Raw genomic sequence first — 14,617 nt, forward strand, 5'->3', positions numbered from 1 at the left:
TGCTGATCCTCGGGTTGGGGGATTTGTGTTTGTACTGGAGCGCAAAATTCAAACCAATGGAAGATGGACAACAAAAGTTCAAAGCCATCAGGTGCTCAGGTTAGAAAAAAGAGAAAAGATGCAGGTAAGCAGACGTGTGATTGGATAATGGCAGCTCATCCTGAACCAATCAGACTAAACTCCAAACAATACATTATGTTACAGATTTTAATATTAATTAGTCATTGTTACTTGTTGATTTGTCCTTTTCTCATTGTGTGACGAATTATGACGACTGTTTGGTAGCTGTTATTGTCTCTCTCTCTCTCTTCATGTGTGTTTCTCTGGTGAAACAATAGTTTTGTGTTAATGTTAGGGCTGCACGATTTTGCATAAAATGAGAATCACGATTTTTTGGCTTAGAATTGAGATCATGATTCTCTCATAACAATAAATAAACATAAAACAACAAATGTCTCACGTTTTGTTGTTGCAGCAAAATGTTGTCCTGCTTGAAATTCCGTCTCCACCGTTGCTCGACGCTGCGTGTACAGAGCAGGTAGTGCAACAATAGAAAAATAGTTGCGGGACGGCACTGTGTAGCGTTTGTCTAGGGTGTTGATCGTTTTCCTAAATCCCTCGTTTTGCACAGTGTTGATGGAGCCATATCTTTGGTCAGGTGATAAGTGATAGCCTCCGTAATGTCTTTGTGCCTGCGGGAGTTCGACGTGTATAGGGAAGCGCTGTATAAGGTTCCCGTTATTGATGTTTGGGTGGTTGACCGGGACGGATTTTCTCCTGTCACTTTCTCGTCATCCCTGACGTGCTCTCCGTGGTTTTTTCCCTGCTAATTTTAGCATCACACGGCACAGCTTCTGTATCACGTGGTATAAGGCTCCGCCCTTGTCATTTGTTGAGCAGGAAGAGTGAGCGCTTGTTTTCATGCAGAGTACGTCCCGGATCAAAATGCGGTACATTTGATCCCTGTTGTCTTTGCTTGATGATTGGTTTGAGTCTTGACAATCCACATTGCTGGCGTTGCATCTTTCAATGCCAGCAATGGCAGGTATCAGTGCTCAAAGCTTTTGTGTTTGTTTCCAACAAGTTGCCCACCTCGGGAAACAAAAATGTGTTCTTTTACTTGTCAGATGAACATATGAGACACTTTGACTCTTCAGTGCAGTGTGGAGCCTAACAAAGATCTGTTTTGTGTCCCAGCTGATCAGCAGGAGGAGGAGAGTCTGACGGAGCAGCAGAGGAACATTTTCAGCTACTTGGACTCAGCTCAGCCACTACAGAGGAAACAATGAGCTCAACACAGAAGGTGACAGACAGAGCAGGACCATGTGACCAAAGATATTTATCACCATATACATCTGAACATTTGCCATAACGATGTAGCTGACGATAGAATTGACACCAGACAAAATACTTTACAGCTGCACAACTTTATTAAAAACCCATCAATGTATTTTCACTGAAACAAGCAGCTGTTGTTTATGTGCATTAAAGTTATATAAAAATGTAACAGTGCAAATGCAAATTCCTCGCTGACAGTTTAACCAAAAGGCGTTTCCAGTGGAAACTGGCCGACACATCCTGAGCATAACCATGTATAATATCCACTAAACTTCAGAAGAGGTTATACAGTCGTGGCCAAAAGGTTTGAGAATTGCATAAATATTGGAACCTGGAGAAGTTGCTGCTTAAGTTTTTATAATAGCATTTTGCCTGCACTCCAGAATGTTATGAGGAGTGATCAGATGAACTGCATCGTCCTTCTTTGCCATGAAAACGAACTTAATCCCCAAAAAGCCTTACCACTGCATTTCATTGCTGTCATCAAAGGACCTGCTGAGACCATTTCAGTGATCGTCTTCTTAACTCAGGTGAGAATGTTGGCGAGCACGAGGCTGGAGATCATCATGGCTGTATCCCGATTCAGGTTCTGCAGCTTTAAAGTCCTCAAGGGCCGCGTACTCAAAGACCGCTAAGGCCGAAGTGCGAGGCTCGTAGGCTCATGAAATGGGACGTCTAACCTCCGTCGCGCTGCCCAGGTTGCCTAGCAACCATGATACTAACAGCTGGAAACGTTTCATACAGCTTTGTTTGACAGAAATGAAGGAGAACATATTTAGTTCATTTGTTTCTACATGAGCTCTGTGTGATTTGATGAGTATCTGAGGCTGAGACCACAGGACTGTGAAACATGATTGTTGGGCTTCATTTCTGTGCTGAACAGTCGTTTAAGATTAGCTGTAAATAACAATTAGCTGGTGTTGTTCATGAGACTAAAGTCATCTCACTGTGGTAATGTAAATATAATATGGCCAATATTATAGTTATTATATTAATCACTTCACTCACAGACAAGTATCTGTGACAGTGTGTATACAGATGTGTCATATATAAGAGACAAATATTGTTCTTTTAATATGTTGGTACTAAATGTGGTTCAGTGCTTACATATATGTGTAAAAAGCAAATGTAGGAGCTGTGATAACTGTGTCTGATAGAATGAAGAGTAGACTGATATATGAAATATTCCTTTATTGGGTGAGAAAATCAGACCATGTCATAACTGCTGTAAGTCACACAGAATAGATATCAGAGCCTTAAACAGGCTGACTTCTGCTAAATGGGTCAAACTGGGCAGAAAGTCTACAAACACATAACATCCTTATAGAATATGATGTAACACTATAGATCAACTTAGCTCAGAATATATAAAGCATATAAACAGTTACAGCAATATGATGCAACAAACACAGCAGCTACTGATCCAAAATACTCAAAGCTTCATAGAACTGAAACCAACATTTATTTTTAGCTCCATCCTGCTGCTGATACATACTTTAGGTTTCTGAACATTAAACTTGTTGCTGCCTTTCATAGTGTGTAACTTGAAGGCCCTGAGTACTTTCTCCCACACTGAAAACACTGGGATGATCACATTATTTGAACATTACCTAATAAGACTGATTCAGGACCAGAGATGGGCAGTAACGCGTTACTTGTAACCCAAGTAAGGGATTACTATTGCAAAAACGGTAATTAGATTACCGTTACTTTCCCGTAGGAACGCTGCGTTACTAAAACCGTGATTTCTTTGCGAGAATGTCTCACGACAGTGACGTAAGCGAGTGCGCTGTTAGTGACAACAGCTGTGTGCAGATCAACAGTGGATCACATATCGAGTGCAGAGAGAGTATGAGCGTGCAGCGTTTAAAGCGTGGAAGTACTGACCTTACTTTGAGTTTGATTCCATAAGAAGTGACAAAAACATTAGCGTCCATCGTGCGTGGGAAGAAAACTTCTTTTTACAGCGGAAAAAAAACCCTAAACTTCCAAGCAAGCACCAAGTGCGCAACGACGTAATGGGAAACTCACAGAGAAACTTGCGGATTCTTCCACTGACCGCGGCACACCTGCACCAGGGTAAACCTCTGCCTACCCAACTCCTGCTTTACAGGTGAAAATAGAGCAACAGGACCGCTGAGTCTTTGACTTTATTTATGTTCTGCTGTGTTTTACTTGCATCTATTTGAAAGACTGAGTGTAAACACAACAAATATTTTATTTTATGTGCTGGAATGTGCAGAAAATAGGTTTCAATGTTAAACTAATTTCTTCCAGTCAGAGAATGTTGCATATAATTAAATTTTTGCTTGATGCATAAAGTTAAAAGATTAAAACTAATAAAACAAGTTTAAAAAAGAGACTTTTCCATTTGATTACATTTTGTATGATGGATTATGCAGAATCGTGTTTTTAAAAAGTAACTAAGTAACTAAGTAATTAATTACTTTTGAAAATAAGTAATCAGTAAAGTAACGGGATTACTTTTTTGGGAAGTAATCAGTAATTAGTTACTGATTACTTTTTTCAAGTAACTTGACCAACACTGATTCAGCACAGACAGTTATGTTAAACTTTCCTAGCAGTCCTTCACAAACAGGGAACAGTCTGTCTATTCTCTCCATCTGTCAGCTGCTGCTGGCTCTTCCTCCTCCTCTTCCTCACACACTGCTGAGTTTGTCCTGGTGGATCATCAGGGCTGCAAAGCCTCACAGATGATGTGCAGCAGTGGCTCCCTCAGTCTGTCCTCACTCTGGACACTTGCAGTCGTCACACATGGAAATCAAATGTGTGATAAGCTGCAGGATTCAAACACAAGTGTAACTTATAAACACATGTTCATACTTTTATTCCACAATCAGAGAGAAAGAAACAGAGAGAGAGTGCAGGACAGACAGACAGGTGACAGTCTCAGGTGTACACACTGCTACACAACAGCAGCAGAGAAGCAGGATTTAGTGTTTGTGTTATTACGAGTGTAAACAAGAAGAGTTCCAGATGGTGCAGTGGACACATGTGTGACTGCTGTGATTAAAGCATCTTTCTTTCAGCTTAACGAGTGAACCGTCAGCTCGTTCAAACACACGTTAAAGTACGTTTGGCTCGACACCACCGAACAGAGGCAGCAATATAACACAGCTAACATTAACAGTGCAGTGGATCCTGCTTGTGCCGTGATGTTCAGGACTGCAAACCGAGCAGCATCACTGACTTTCAGCTTGTTGTGTTTGTGGATATATGACTGACTTTAATTATCCATAAAATCATCACATTCTCTGTCAGATTAAGGTCGACTATTGAACGGCGTATATTTTAAAGGCTTTAAAACCAAGTTAACGCTGAAAGTACAAACATCACTAATGTCACATAACTCTGCCGACAAGGCATAGCTATGGCTATGAAATGCTCTTTGTGTATCACTTCTTCATTATGAAAGATGTCATTAATGCACTAGTAATGTGTCATCTGGAGTATTGTTCAATCATTTGGTCAGCAGCTAATAAGACAGATCTTAACAGACTTCAGTTAGTCCAGAATAAGGCGTCCAGATTAGTGTGAAGATGTTCATACTATACTAATATTGATAAAATGCATAATAACCTTTCTTGGCTTCCTGTACAGGCTAAAATATTCTATGGCTTACTTGTAGTTCTAAAGAAAGCAATTCTGTTAAACACACCACATTTATTCTGCTCAGCTGCAGTATCCAGATGAAATACATCATCATATTACACAGTTTTCAACAAGCTGCAATTTAGTAAATGCTCGAGTTAAAAGTAACGTTTTGTAAAACTGTTACATTTAGAGCAACTTTTAAGTGGAATAAGTTGCCTTAAAAAATTAGAGAATTATTCAAAACGTCAATGAACACTTAAAAGCCGATTTACAGAGCTTTTAGTTGTTGTAAATATTGTAAGACATGATTTGTTTTTGAAATTTGTGTAATGTGCCTCAATGTTATTGATATTATTATTATTATTATTGATTGCTTATATTTGAACAATTGTGAAACCTCACTGTGGATGTAAGAGTGAAATTATGTGGATATCTTGAATCCACTTTATTGTGTAATATTTTATGTGAGTATTTGACGGAAGACGAGCAACATCTGTTGTGGAAGCTAACGGGGTTCCTTTAGAATAAACAAACATAGGATTTATTATCACTGAATAATTCTGTATAAATCTATACAAATTATAGAAATATGTAATAGGAAACAACAAAATAATCTAAATTATAAAATTGTGTGTGTGTGTGTGTGTGTGTGTGTGTGTGTGTGTGTGTGTGTGTGTGTGTGTGTGTACAATCAGGAGGGATGGGCATGATTTTAGTGTTTGAACAGTCATGAATTATCTTTAACAGCAGGTTGGATGTAATGTGTTAGAACTACCAGCAGGTGGGGATAAGAGACCTTTAAGGTGTTTGGTGCCACGCTCCACCTTCAGGTTTAAAACTAGTGTTAATGGAGTTTGAAGGTTGAGTTTGTTCCACGACTGCATTTCACTCACTGCCTCTGTTTGTATCTCTGTCACTGCAGGACCAACATGGAGCCAGAAGTCAGCGCTCTCAGGAGGCCGACAAACCTCACAGAAGAAAGGGAGAGAAAACACACACCTGTGACGAGTGTGGGAAGGGTTTTAATGTGAGGGCTAAACTAAAACGGCATCAGGTCATCCACACTGGAGAGAGACCGTTCAGCTGTGACTTGTGTGGAAAGTCTTTTTCCTTCAAGCGTTCCCTAAAAAGACACCAACTCATCCACAGTGGAGTTAAAGCGTACAGCTGTGATCAGTGTGGCAGAGCTTTTACTCACAGTAGCCACTTACAGAGTCATCTAGTTACCCACTCTGGAATTAAGGCGTACAGCTGTGATCAGTGTGGCAGAGCTTTTACTCGCAGTAGCAGCTTACAGAGGCATCAAGTTACCCACTCTGGAATTAAGCCATACAGCTGTGACATTTGTGGAAAAACTTTCAGCCAGAGAAGGAGCCGAAATACACACCTACGCATTCACACCAGACATGATGTGTACTGCTGTGAACAGTGTGGCAAAGAGTTTACAACAGACGCACAGTTACAACAACACATGTTTACCCACACTGAGGAGAGACCTTATCGATGTGACCTGTGTGAGAAGACTTTTAAATCTCCACGTCACCTGAGACAACACCAACAGATCCACACCAGAAAGAGACTCTACAAGTGCAGCTACTGTGAGGTATGTATTTATATTGTTATCTTGTCATTTTAGCCTGACTGTTTGGAACAACTCTGCTCATTAAACTGTGTTAGCATGTTAGCAATTCTACTGCATGGAAAAGCAGCTCTGAGTGATTATTCAGATTTTCCTTTCAGTTATGATTTTAGTATTACTGTAGTATTATGGTGGTAGTATTGTAGTTATTGCAGCCCAGTAAACTGAGTGTGTTAACTGAAACAGTCAAATGTAGTTGGACGTCTGCAGAGATGCTCTTTATTTCAGGCGACGTTCAGGATACAAATGTTGAAGGACTGACTTACACTGTCTTTGTGTCTTTGTTTAGAAGCAGAGCGACACAGATGGATCCAGTTCTCAACCCTGTCATCACTGTGGTGGTGGGAAAGACTTTCATTGTGACCTCTGTGGAAAAACTTTCAGTCAGCAAAAGGCCCTAAAAGTACATCAACGTAGACACACTGGAGACAAACTGAAATACTGCAAAGAATGTGGGAGAAGCTTCACCACATCACATCACTTAAAACGACATGAACTGATTCACAGTGGGGTTAAAAAGCACCTCTGTGATCAGTGTGGGTCATCCTTCACCACTGCATGGAAGCTTAAATCACACAAACGAGTCCACACAGGAGAGAAACCACACAAGTGCAGACACTGTGAGAGAAGCTTCTCACGGTCAGGTAGTCGTAACATTCATGAACGTGCACACATGGAAGGAAACTACAGCTGTGACCAGTGTGACAAGAGCTTCAGGAATCTCAGTTCATACTCTGAACACAAACGATCCCACGTTACTAATAAACTGTTTCACTGTTACCAATGTGCCCAAACATTCACCTCATTGTCTGCTCTGTGCAAACATCAGCGCGATCACTCAGGGCTGAAATCACTCCCATCACTGGATCACAGTGAATCTGAAGACACAGAAAGATCCTCTGGTTTCTGTGTCAGACTCAAAAAGCTTGAGATCAGGCTCCACAGAGTTCAGATAGAATCATCTAAACTTGTGTTGAACTGAACTGGTTGCTGGGCTGAACTTCTACATAATACAGATCTACATGGGATCTTCTTTTCTGTTGTTTTACTGAGTCAGTTTTGTCGTTTTTTCTCTGTCCTGGTTTTGCTCGTCTGTAAATGATTGAAACTCAGTCAAATAGTTCATTGTTCTCCAGCTTTACGTTTTGGAAACTCATGTTTAACCTTTAAAACTCTGACATGTTTTAGCACACAAGGCTTCATCGTTCACTCATGATTGGACCATGAGAACAAAGGTTTTTAGTTCTTTCAAAGAGAGTCTTGGAGATGTTTGATGTTTCTGTTTTTCTGAAACCACCTGAAAGAAAAACTATTTTTCTTGCTTTATGTAGTGTGGAAGTTTTTAATGTTTCTTCATCTGTGATGTTCTTGAATGTGTTCACGTGAAGATGGTACAAATAAACTGTCCTTTCAGCTTTAGCTCCTAATTTATTCATTATTTATGGATGTAGCACAGCAGCCGTCTCTTGATTAACACATGGAGGGCTCGGGATCTGATGGTGTCGTCTCCCTAATTTGCCCACTCAGTAAATCTCACTCATGGCCAAGAAATTGAAATAAACCTTGTTTCCCTGCTGGATAGTGATCCACTGTAACTCTGCTCCTCCTTCCTGTTTAGGATTTCTGTGGCTGAAGTAAAATTCCCTCCATCCATCACTTATCCCAGCTAACCCAAAGTGAAATAAAGTTTTGCTGGTCTTAAAAAAGCATTACAATAATGGGCATTACCAATGCAAACTGAATGATACAGAAGATGAAAGAAGAGACTTTGATCAGTTAATAAAGCTCATGATCTGGATTCATTGTGGCTGCTACACAGATACTTCTGGGTCACTTCTCTCAGTTAGGAACCTTCCTCACCAAACTGACTGTTGGACCACACCCCTGGTTTCATGAGAAATTGTTTCAGCCATGATTTCTCTTCCTGTATTTCAGAGTAAAGACTGAAGTGACAAATGGAAGCATGTTTAAAAAACACAATGTGAGAGAGACGTTGAGGTCCTTAGAAGTTACCCTGGGTTTTTCTGTCACCCTGCTAGATGTTACACACCTTGTTATTGTACTGATTTCTACTGCTGGACTACTCCTGCGGAGAGTAACAATACTCTTACTAATTAGCTCCCTTTCACACCTTTGGGGATATTTATCTTTGTGTTTGCAGCGCTGTGAGCCAGAACAGCGAGAGAAAAATCTGCAACAGCGACGAGCCGAATGCTTACGTGAATCGCAGCAGCTGCACATGTGCTACGCTGAATTAGAGGATATCTTTGCTCTGGATTTCTATTTCTACTTTTTCATTTCTATATGATTCTTCTTGCATCTAAACAAAGATGATTCAATTTGCTAAATGTTGATGGCTCTTCGTGCTCAGGTGTAAATGAGACGTAATATTTGCTCTTGGTTTGGTTCTCCTGTACAGAACCTTGCAGTACAACAGAAACCTAAAAACATTATTTGTAGTTGTTATTCTTAGTTGTTCTGCTGCCTAAATACCACAGGGTCTGATTATGAAGTTATTGAGCTGCACATACGTTACGACCTGCTTAAGTTCGAGGTCACAGCGTCTGTAGAGCAGCTGGAACATAATGAAGTCTACAAGGTTAAAGTTTTCTCTTCAGTTATTGTTCTTTCTGCTGCTTGGTTTGATGGATCTGAGAGCTTTTGTTTTTATTATTGTTATTATAATTATCATTAATATTTTACTCTCTAGAAGCTTTAAAATAGTGTTTGTGTTTGAAAACATTGATTTAAGAATTGAACAGAAACATCTGTCCTTCTGAAAATCGCCCAAAGGCACGGAGACAAAGTCAAAGGATGCAACCTGTAACTTTCTCTTCCTTCATGTCAGGACCACCATCCATGATTTATATAAAATGCATATAGCAACAGTAGCACTTTAGTTTGGACTTTATGATTTCTGTAACTGGAAAATATTATTTTGTTTAAAGACAGAAGTGACCGCATAGTTGCAACATCAAAGGGAAATATTAATTAATTAGCATCAAGTATATTTGTTGCTTAAGCGTTTGCACTATAACTTAAGTAGGATTATAACTTTTAAGGAAGGAAAGATTTCAGATATTTAGTTCACTGTTTCAGTTATTTTATATGAAATTAAAACATTTACGTTGGTCAAATATGATGCTCTAAATCAAATAAAAGTTTGAAAATAAATGATGTATTTTTAAATGCTGCAACAAATGTTCACAAAAAGTAACTATAATTAAAACCAGTTAAACAAAATCAAATGTTTGAATCATGCTTAACCAAATGCCAGGCTGCAGAGCTGAACCTAAAGTATACGTAGAAAGATTTCAACATCTGAGCAGTTTTTAATGTTTTTATCACATATAAATGTCACAGCAGTGGGTCCTGGCCCAATGCTTTGTGTTTTTGGTTTTCTTTGACTCTTGTTTTTCTTGGTTTTTGTTCTTCTTATTTATCAGGCTCTCAGTAATCTTAGTTCTCCCTCCCTCAGTGTTCATTTCAGCCTGTGTTTAGTTTCTGTTCCCGTGTCCCACGTTTCATCGTTTCATGTCGAGTCAGCCCTGTCTCTCTGTTTCCTGTGTCTCCCCAGTCAGCCCCGCCTCCCTCGGGCACTCATGTGTGATACAGAGTAAGAAACCTGACTACATTTGCTACACTCTCTTTATTACCTGTTACTTTAAAATTCATACACTAATTATGTCTGCCCATCTCTCTAATGTGAAGGTCAAAGGTCAACATCCCAGTGACATAAGAATAATCCCAAAGGGGCAAAGGCAGCGGTTAATTTAGCACATTTAGCATCAAGGGTACAGCAAGGATATACTTTTACTTATTGTGGCAGGGGTGTGGTCTCTGGCCTGCTGCAGTGGAGGCTGGTGGCGGGACGTTGGACGGCACAGGTGAGGGTGATGGAGCTCATGACTCTCCCCTTTATAGTGACGGAGGAGACTGGCGTGGGGGAAGCGTGTAGTGGAGGAAGCCGAGGAGAGAGCTGGTTTCTGGCTACAAAGACGGCGTCAAACCAGAAAAGATTGCTCGTGGTCAAATAATGTGTCAATCACCTGTGAATCAAACTGTGTGTGGCTCAGTTCATGTCACAGTGTTATTTAGTATATCTTCACTTGTCTCACTCTCCTTCTGTTCTGTCCATCAGGACGATCCTCAGCGCTTACACAGATCCTCCATCGATGTTTTGGATCCAATCAGTGATCAGTTCTACGAGGAGGCCTGGATGTTCACCAGCGCTCGCTACACCTCCATCTACCAGAAGGTGAGTGTACTCCTTTGTACTCAGATTAACATTTTACTTCTTAAAATACATTTTCATATATGAGCTTTCTATTATTTCATGGGCCATTTAATCAATATTAAAATTACAAGCATATCAACAAAGGTGAAGCTGGTTTTTTTCCACTTGCTGTCACACAGTCATGGAGGAATACAATAAATACATAATCAGTCATAGATCCTGAACAATGACATTAAAAGAAAGTCTGTGGCTCTAAAAACTAAACAGTATAAAGACATGCTCCAAGCTGCTGTTTCTCTCCTACTCCTCCAGGTTTTCCACTGTCGGCCATCCAGCGATGCTGGAGGGCTACCTGGCCAATGCTGGCCTACACAAAGAGGTCCTGGCTCGGAGGAGCTGAAGAAGATCCTTGCCTTCCTCGTCAGTTTCCTCTTCAGTTCCTATCCCAACAAAACCTTCTTGCACCTATTAGCTCCAAAGAGGCTATGGTGCCCGTGGAGGTCTGGACCTGAGGCCTGTGCTCATCACGTGGATAGAAAACACTCTGACACCATTCTGGAGGTCTGATGGGACTCTGACCAAAACACAGATGAAATAAAACTTGTGGCTGGAGCTTTTAAAATGACTTTTTCACCTCATAGATTAATGCTCATGATTGCATGTTAGCAAGACAGCATCTCCCCAAGGTGAAACTCTCAGGAGACATTTACTCTTAAACTGTAATCTGGTTGAGACTACTTGAGGAGATCTTAGTAGCGAGTATGTGGATTTAGTCTCTTCACCAACAGCAGACAGACCCATGCCAAGAAAGCAGACATGTTCTCAAAGAAAGCCGGGAGCAGAGATTGGAAAAAGCTAAAAAGAAAAAGCTGCAGCTTCAGACGACTATCTGCCTGTAAGGCTGAAAAAGTCCAGTTACGCTCTATTTTGGAAAAGCTCCCAGTTTTGGTAACCTGGACTTTTATTTGCCCTCTTCTGCTACAGATGTTGACTGTGACCTCAGAGGCCAACTGGACCACACAGCTGCAGCAGGAGTGAGGGAGAGGAGTCTTCATCCAGCTTCAAAGAAAACATCCAGGTAAAGTGACGTGGATCAGCGGATAAAGCCGTCTCCACTTTCAAAGGAGATCCTCTGAGAGAGAGACTCTCTGAGACATTTTAGCCTCAAATTATAGGACTTTATAGTACAGCAACACTTTTAAAGGACAAAAATAACATAAACTGTGACTGTAATACAAACAAAGTATTGCATGTGTTTTTAAAAGTGTTCCTCCGATGGGCAGGATATCACTATTAGACTGTCCCACCAGCCAACTTCAACAAGAGACCACAGCAGCATTCAGTGATCAGCACAGATGTTCCTCTAACACTCAGCATCTGATCCCTGTTGGTCTGTGTGCTTCTGCTTTTGCTCAGTTAGAAACCCTGCAGCAACCCGACCCAAAACTGTGTCTTCTTGTTGGCCTCAACGTTGAAGTGTCAAACGTCCAACATCTGGAAAGGAAACCACGCCAGTGTACTGTGATGTTTCACCAACATGTGGCAGACGCTGGTCCTGCCTTTCATGCTGACATCAGCAGAGAGCCCCGCCTACCTCAAAGCCTCCCCTGTCATGTATTGATCAGGATGATTATGAAGATGAGCGAGTGCAAATAAGACTGTAAAAGTCCACGAGCAGAATGTTTGGATGCTTTCTAATGATTCATGAATATCATGAGAGTGTTTGTGTGTTTTGTCTTTTCTTTGCTGACGTTTGTTACTAACAAAGACAATTTACGCTCTGTGTGTGTTTTCATCCTTACCAGCCGCACTCTAACTGCAATGAAGGAAACAAACTGTAGAAATGGTCGACTCAGTGACTTCATAAAATATTGAAGTGGTTCAGGTAGAGCCAGTTTTTAAATGACCATGAACACTGAGCGTATTGTATCTGTACAGCATGTTTTTCTATTAGACAGATTTGTAACAGAGGCCTTGCTCTCAGTAAGTTTGAAATCCTTTTCTGATTTCTTTTGTAATCTCTGATCTTTGTGTATCCTGCTCAGTTTGCATGCTGCCTGTAGGAGTTTCTGTCTTTGTATTTGAAGAGAATTCATTGAATATACTCAGCTGCTTCCCTTTGGTGCCTCACACATCACTGAAGTTTTTCAGTGTCCAGTTATTTGTTTTTAATAGCTGTTTGAATTCTCTGTATGTTTGACCCTGTAGACTGTTTAATGGACTGCTCGTCTTCCTGTTTGTAACCACTGCCTGTTTAGGACTAAAGATTTGGATTTTTGACTTTAACACAGCCTCTGCGTGTCGTCCCTTTGTGTCCTCGTCCTCTGTGAATGTGTCACAGATGTTTCCATGATAATAACACAGCTTTCCCACAGTGGCTTGCAGCAGCATTTATTCACAGCACATTTGAGAAAGGTTCAGATTAACTCGATGAGTTTATATTCAGAATGATTCTGACAGTGGGCCACTGTGAATTGTGATCTTTCATCAGGTCAATGTTTAAGTTCAGTATTTCAAAGCAGGAGCTATGAACAGTCATCATGTTGGCATTATTGATTGCAGTTATGTTGATTGCAGTTATTTACATCAGACTTCTTCTCTGAGATAAGAGCACCATTTGTGGGAAAGATGACAGTATTTCCAGGCTGGATGCAGTTTGCAGGGAGAACTGAATGAAAGTCTCCTGCACCTCAGCGCTGAGGTCCACACCTGTGAACACAGATGAGGTCAATCTGCTGCAGCACGTAGAGCTTTACTGATCAGCAGGTTCAAAGGATTCAGCAGAGCGTAGAGTCAGAGCTAAATGCCACATCACCATAGAGTTTGTTAACAACAGCTTTCTTTGCCCTTTGTCTCGATGGACTGAATCAGGGATACTCGTCATACTTCACCTCAACCACGTCACTGAGAGACCCCAGCCTGACACAGCAGCAGAGATGATGAAAGCAGAAACAGCAAACAGATGCTTCAGTTGTGTTTCTCTGTGTGTGTGCGCTCACGCCCACTTGTGTGTGTGAACTTTCCACGTACCTCAGCTTGTTTCTCCAACATGAGCCATCAGGGCTGAAAAACATCACTAACACATGAATTCTTTCTCTTTTTGTTATCACCTGTGATCATGTGTCTCATGTTTCTGTCATTCACCAGTTCTTGTATAGTTACGTGTAACTAGACTTCTGTGGGACGTAAATGATTGTTTTGTATGCAGATCTGTACAAAGGATGGAAACACTTGATTACAAAGGAGATCTCAGCTGTGTTGTTATGGATGGACTTCAACGTATTTGTTAAAAAAGAGAATAAAGCAAAGTGTTTTAGCTGTTTGGGAGTTTTTGTTTGATTCCATTCAGTTTTATTTCTATGGAGTCAAATAATAACAAAGGCTCTAGAACAGCCCTGAGTTTGTCCAGGTGACACTCCTCTGAAGAACAAAGACAAAGAGGAAGAAGGGGATTCGTTTTCAAGTCTTGTTTCTTTCAAAATAAAAGCTGAAATGTTTTGGAAGCATGATAATATTTCAGCCAGGATGCCGTCTCCAAGGAGACCTGCACCTCAGCGCTGAGCTCCACATCACGCCCTGTGAAAGCACAGATATAAATCTGCTGCAGTGAGAAGAACTTTACCCAACACAAGTGTAGAAGTAGACATTTGACTTTACCTACAACCTGTTAACAACAAAGCTTTCATTGCCTCTGCTGTTGATGTCATGTAGGACTAATCATACTTCACATCAGCCATGCACACGTCAGAGGATCTCCAGGCTTTCAGTAATAAAGCCAAGCAGATGAT

At 40.7% G+C, this 14,617-nt stretch overlaps 2 protein-coding genes across 6 annotated transcripts; both read left to right on the top strand.

The window, feature by feature from the left end:
* Window positions 1-709: 709 nt before the first annotated feature.
* LOC147337107 (phospholipase D1-like) lies at window positions 710-13,812 on the top strand. 5 transcript variants are annotated; one of them, XR_015128352.1, is made up of 5 exons: window positions 710-1,303; window positions 10,734-10,850; window positions 11,142-11,724; window positions 11,814-11,907; window positions 12,250-13,468. XR_015128352.1 is itself a non-coding variant. In XM_086285793.1 (5 exons), exons 1-4 carry the CDS (start codon window positions 1,286-1,288, stop codon window positions 11,865-11,867), a joined length of 438 nt encoding a protein of 145 aa, XP_086141919.1. In that variant the 5' UTR covers window positions 710-1,285; the 3' UTR covers window positions 11,868-11,907; window positions 12,246-13,450. The 5 variants fall into 5 exon arrangements, 3 of the variants coding, with proteins under 3 accessions (XP_086141919.1, XP_086141918.1, XP_086141917.1); XM_086285793.1 differs by having other exon boundaries at window positions 11,142-11,390; window positions 12,246-13,450; XR_015128351.1 differs by having other exon boundaries at window positions 11,142-11,907; window positions 12,250-13,812.
* Window positions 2,450-10,550, top strand: LOC147337108 (uncharacterized). Its single transcript, XM_086266054.1, has 4 exons — window positions 2,450-2,453; window positions 5,820-6,556; window positions 6,882-7,128; window positions 10,447-10,550. The coding sequence occupies exons 1-4, from the start codon at window positions 2,450-2,452 to the stop codon at window positions 10,548-10,550; spliced, it is 1,092 nt and encodes a 363-aa protein (XP_086122180.1).
* Window positions 13,813-14,617: the final 805 nt, after the last annotated feature.

The sequence above is a fragment of the Aulonocara sp. 'chitande type north' Nkhata Bay genome, linkage group LG3, assembly GCF_057382095.1.
Source record: "Aulonocara sp. 'chitande type north' Nkhata Bay isolate Kocher_YH1m ecotype deep benthic linkage group LG3, A_spYH_male_GT1.1, whole genome shotgun sequence".
Taxonomy (NCBI): domain Eukaryota; kingdom Metazoa; phylum Chordata; class Actinopteri; order Cichliformes; family Cichlidae; genus Aulonocara; species Aulonocara sp. 'chitande type north' Nkhata Bay.